Source organism: Penaeus vannamei, chromosome 6 (assembly GCF_042767895.1).
Source record: "Penaeus vannamei isolate JL-2024 chromosome 6, ASM4276789v1, whole genome shotgun sequence".
Lineage (NCBI taxonomy): Eukaryota > Metazoa > Arthropoda > Malacostraca > Decapoda > Penaeidae > Penaeus > Penaeus vannamei.
In genome coordinates this window covers 24,524,583-24,529,772 of record NC_091554.1, presented here as the reverse complement: position 1 = coordinate 24,529,772, position 5,190 = coordinate 24,524,583, and the positions used below count along the sequence as shown (strand labels likewise).

Below are 5,190 nucleotides of genomic sequence, written 5' to 3'. Positions count from 1 at the left end.
GTGTGTGTGTGTGTGTGTGTGTGTGTGTGTGTGTGTGTGTTTGCATGTGTGTGTGTGTATGCATATATGTATATACATATATAAAAAATATATATATACATATATATACACATACATACATATATATATATATATATATATATATATATATATATGTGTGTGTGTGTGTGTGTGTGTGTGTGTGTGTGTGTGTGTGTGTGTGTGTACATATATAAAGAGCACAAGCGTCTGGAGGTTGCCGCCACCATCGACCTGCGGAAAGCATTTGATCTCATCGATCACGCCACCTTGATTAAGATGATTTCCCTGGGATTTCGCCAAGGCTGGGTGAAATGGGCATCAACCTTCATCAACCTCCGCTCCCAGAGGACTCGTGCAAACAACAGAACATCCGAAGAGATTAAGCTTCACTGTGGTGTCCCTCAAGGAACGGTCCTTGGCCCATTATTGTTCCTGATAATGGTAAATGAGGATAATATTCTGCAGCGAAGATCTGCAAATTTGTGGACGACATGACACGCATTCGCGCGCAAACCAGGGCGAGGCAACATCTTGATGCAAGACGCCCTCGACCAAGGGTCAGAGAGGCATCGTCGAACGAAATGGCAGTCAACACCAAGAAGTGCACAGGAATGAAATGTGAATTTAACAAATTAGCCGGCCGTGATAGTACTCTGGCAACAGGCGACGAGCTTTTGACACGAGCTACAGAGGTGAATCTGTCAGAGGTGATCAGTGATGACCTAAAGTGGTTTGGCAATAACAAGAAATCGATCTCAATGTGCGGAAGAAAGTTTTTCATGCTAACTAAATTCAAATCCTGTGGATCCCAAAAAGATCTCCACATATAGACGACTTTATGTATGTGTATGTATGTGTATATATATATGAAGTAGTAGCCCTTATTTTTTTTACAATTATTATACAATGAAATATATATATATATATATATATATATATATATATATATATATATATATAGAGAGAGAGAGAGAGAGAGAGAGAGAGAGAGAGAGAGAGAGAGAGATATAGATATATAGATATATATATATATATAGATAGATAGATAGATAGATATGTATATATATAAATATATATATATATATATATATATATATATATATATATATAATTGTATAGGCACATATATCTATATGTATGCATATATCATCATCAACAAAGTGGCTGACGCCGACGGGGCCGCAAAGCAGCTTCCACGCTTCGCTTCTAATCACAAGGGTCCCTCATGGCGAGCCGCCAGGCAGGCCCACGGCCCATCTCTAGTTCTTCACGACAGGTCTGGTCGAGCTGCCCAATTCACGACTTCCTAGGTCTTCCTATAGGCCTTCTCCACATAGAATTGTCTCGTAAAGTGTCATCCACAAGGAAACGAACTAGGTGCCCGTATAGCCTGAGTTGGCGGTCACATAGGTCCCATGCAAGTCTCACAGTGAAGTTGTCGGTTAGACACGGTCCTGCCAACTGCACCTCGTGATCTGGCGTAGGGACTGCTTATTAAAGGCATCGAGATGTGAATCCAAGGCACTAAATTAGCAGTATCAAGGCCTTAAATACACATAACTTAGTCACTCTACATAATTACCAGCACCTCGAAATACTCTCGTTGACAGAGTTCATGGCCCCTGCTGTCACGCAAATCCGTCTACTGACTTCCTGGTCTGACAGCACAGAGACATGAACTGCATTACCAAGGTATGTAAATCTCTCTATGCATAGCATACTGCATAATCATGCAATCTCGCAGACCATGTGGTCCATTTACACACCACGTAGTGCCTGATGCACACAACCCCACACCACTGACTGTCTTCCTGCACCTAAATATAACCCAAGCCAGCCTGGGTCGCGACCCATACCTTTAAGTAGTCAGAGTAGGTTGACCCAGCTTCACCCACTCACTCTCAGACCGTGCCCCTGCCTCACCAGGGCGGGCTGGCCGTTGACTCTCGCTTGTACTGCCTCTCTGCACGGCGGCTGCCCTCGCTAGGGCTTACGACTGCATGCACCATCAGTGCTGTCTTGTATCGTGTTCTGTTTCTGCTTGTGTGTGTTAACTCTTAAGAATAAAGAGTCATCCCTTTTAACTAGTATCACTTCTACCCACCAGTGTCAATGTAGGAGATTCACACCTCTTACAGCTGGCAGTAGTGGGGTTATTAGACTCGCAAAACAATACTATACACGTCTCTGAAAATCCGCCCAACCATCATCATCGATACATCTTAAAATCCACCTGAGTACATGTTATGGGCCATTCTTCTCCCATACATGTGTTAAGCTGTGCAAAATGTGCAATCACTCTTATGTGGTTTTGCTTGTTAAAAATGATATTGGTGAAATTTTTAAATCTTTACGGTAGTAGGGAATGGCAACACTCACACTGTCTTGACCTGGAACCATGTCTCGTGAACAGATGTGGGACATGATCTCTAGACACAAACATAAATATCATTCATTAAATAATTCATTTTCTCGTTTTTACAGATTTATATAGTTTCAACTATAACGGATTCAATTTGTTTGTGATTCCTTTCAAACATAGTTTCTCCTTGCATTTCACAATTCACAATTTCTATGTACTTCATTCTCTTCATGTACAAATTTCGTTGATTGATTGTTGATCTTTTTTTTTTTTCTTTTTTTTTTTTGTCTTTTGTTCATCCTATTCTCTGACTGATACATATCATTTACGATACATATTATTCATTTCTCTCTATTAAACAGTTTGCCCTCCCCTCCACCCCCTCCCTCATGACCGACCTGACTTTCCCCTTCATTCGGTCGCGGCGAGAAGGAAATTGGTTGTTTGAGCCATCATTGCTAAATAGTTTTGAACTCTAATATGTTTAGATTTCCGTATTGACATCTAATTAGAAAGGTAGAACTTGGGTTTTGAGTTAGAATAATGATTCACTTATTAATCACGCCTTTCTCACTTACCCACTTGTATGTTCAGGAAATCCTGACAGTCATGTGATTCCTGAGCTAGATAGTCGCGAGCGCCCATCACAGATTGTTAAAATAGAGACGGCAATGGTAGAATTTCGAATCTCGTTCAGTTCACTTCATTTCGTAAGGTAATTTGGGTAAAAAAGGGAGCCCCGCCCGTCTATGAAGTCTAACATGCTCTGAACATGAGTTAGCAAGAAAAAAATTATCTCAGTGCTTCAGAATTTGTAGCGAATCCACAGTTATTAATATAAGCGGGGGTAGCATAAATAACATTTCTGAACTAGGAAGTTTCCATTGTGGAAGCTCGCAAAGAACAAGTGGTCCACATGCACACCAAGTTGTACATGGTGCCATAGTGCATGTCTGCCTGCACCTAAATATAACCCAAGCCAGCCTGGGTCATGACCCAGGCCTATAAGAAGTCAGCACTCTGCTACCCTCTGCACAGTGGCTGCCCTCGCTAGGGCTTGCAACCACATGCACCACCAGCGCTGTTGTCTTGCACCGTGTTTTATTTCTACTCATGTGTGTTAACTCTCAAAAATAGTCAGCCATTTTAACTAATATCACTTCTGCCTACCGGTGTCAATGTAGGACAACGTCCTCGCCACAAGCACATATCAACTGAACAGATTCTCCTAACAGGCCCCCAAATCCTGGATCTTGGTTTTAGTCTAGTAGACCTGCAAGCCCAGAGGCTTCGCCTCATTGCTAAATGCATCAAAAGTCACTAGCAGAGGCTCCAGAGACTCAGAATTGTAATATCATCAATGACCTTGCTCCACCCTGACTTTGGAAAGTATCTCTGCCTATTATCCAGTTCATACAAGTGTTGAAAAGTGTTGGTGCAAGGACCCAGCCTTGCCCCACTCCTGAATTAACAGGGAAGCTCAACAGGCCCCCACCACACTTTACAGTATTTTCAGTACCAGTATATAAGGTTTGCTATTAATCCAATAACCCGTGTTGAAATTCTGCAAAGTCTCAGAATCTCCCATAACAATTCATGATTCACTTCTTTGAGGTCGATGTAGGCTGCTAGCAGCTTACGACTGAACTCATCACTTTTAAAATGACTTGTGGACTTGCCAAGGGTGAATCCAGATTACTCCAGTCTTTGGTGTCTTGGCAGGTGGTTGCGGATCTGTTTCAGAAGAATGTGGGCGAAAACCTTGTCTGGTATACTGAGCAATGTGATATCACAGTAGTTGCTACAGTGCCAACGATCCCCTTTCCCTTTCCAGAGAGGGATGACCACGCCCCTCAACAGGTCAGGGGGAATGGAACCAGAATGCCAGATAGCAGCCAAGACAACACGCAAGCCCTGTGCCACAGGCTCAACCCCAGCCTTTAACAGTTCAGCAGGGATATCGCATTTGCCTGCAGCTGTCTCATGCTTCAGTTTAGAAATCGCTTCCCTCACCTTATTCATGGTTGGGGGATCTTCACTGATGGGTGGGTCAGGCACAGAAATTGCGACATCCCTTGCATCTAGACTAACTGCTGGTGGGTCTACCTGATACAATTGCTCAAAATAGCCCAACGTTCATGAGCCCCAACATGATCTGCGATGATCCATCCATCCAAAATTGGGCAGACTGCAGACATCTATGTGGAGGGAATGGGGTTCAGTTTTCTCAGGGTTTGGTAGACAGGACGAAGTTCATTTACTAGGAAATGGCTTTCTACTTCAGTAAGATTTCTGATAAACTATTCCTTGTCCCTTCTCAGCAGAATCCAAGCTCTGCGCACCAAGAAACGGCGCAAATCCTAATTGCCATTCAAATAAGCCATGCAACACACATCTATAGCCTCTTACATCTCCAGTGAGATAATATTCTGCCTTGATTTTGGGTGTTCCCCTATGGACTCCAGAGTTGCATTGAGTGTTTCCCACTTAAAGGAATCCTATAGGGCTACTGGGTCTGTCAGGCTTTTAAGCACTGTCAACCAACCATAGATTGCTTTGGTAAACCTTTGTGCACACTCCTCATCCCCCAGTCTATTTAGGTGAAACACCTTAGGATGGCCACTTGCGAGACAGGAGGATTTGAAGTGAACTCGCAGGGTCACTACAATCAGTCTATGGTTAGTGCCACAGAACTTGGCACTCCTGCAAACCCTACATTTCTGAAGAATCCTCAAGCGAATGCTAACAAGGATGTGGTCAACCTCCTTGGCCATAGTACCCGTATCTCTGTGCCAAGTCCAGCAATA

At 43.1% G+C, this 5,190-nt stretch overlaps 1 protein-coding gene across 1 annotated transcript; it reads right to left on the bottom strand.

Moving 5' to 3' along the window:
• Positions 1-4,078: 4,078 nt before the first annotated feature.
• LOC138861946 (uncharacterized) lies at positions 4,079-4,967 on the bottom strand. Its single transcript, XM_070122424.1, has 2 exons — positions 4,929-4,967; positions 4,079-4,489 (listed from the first exon to the last, which is right to left on the bottom strand). The coding sequence occupies exons 1-2, from the start codon at positions 4,965-4,967 to the stop codon at positions 4,079-4,081; spliced, it is 450 nt and encodes a 149-aa protein (XP_069978525.1).
• Positions 4,968-5,190: the final 223 nt, after the last annotated feature.

Coding starts and splice junctions, on each gene's coding strand:
- LOC138861946 (XM_070122424.1), bottom strand. CDS start 4,967: ATGAGGAGTGTGCACAAAGGTTTACCAAAGCAATCTATG. Junction 4,490..4,928: donor GTTTACCAAAGCAATCTATG/GTTGGTTGACAG, acceptor CAATTGTATCAG/GTAGACCCACCAGCAGTTAG.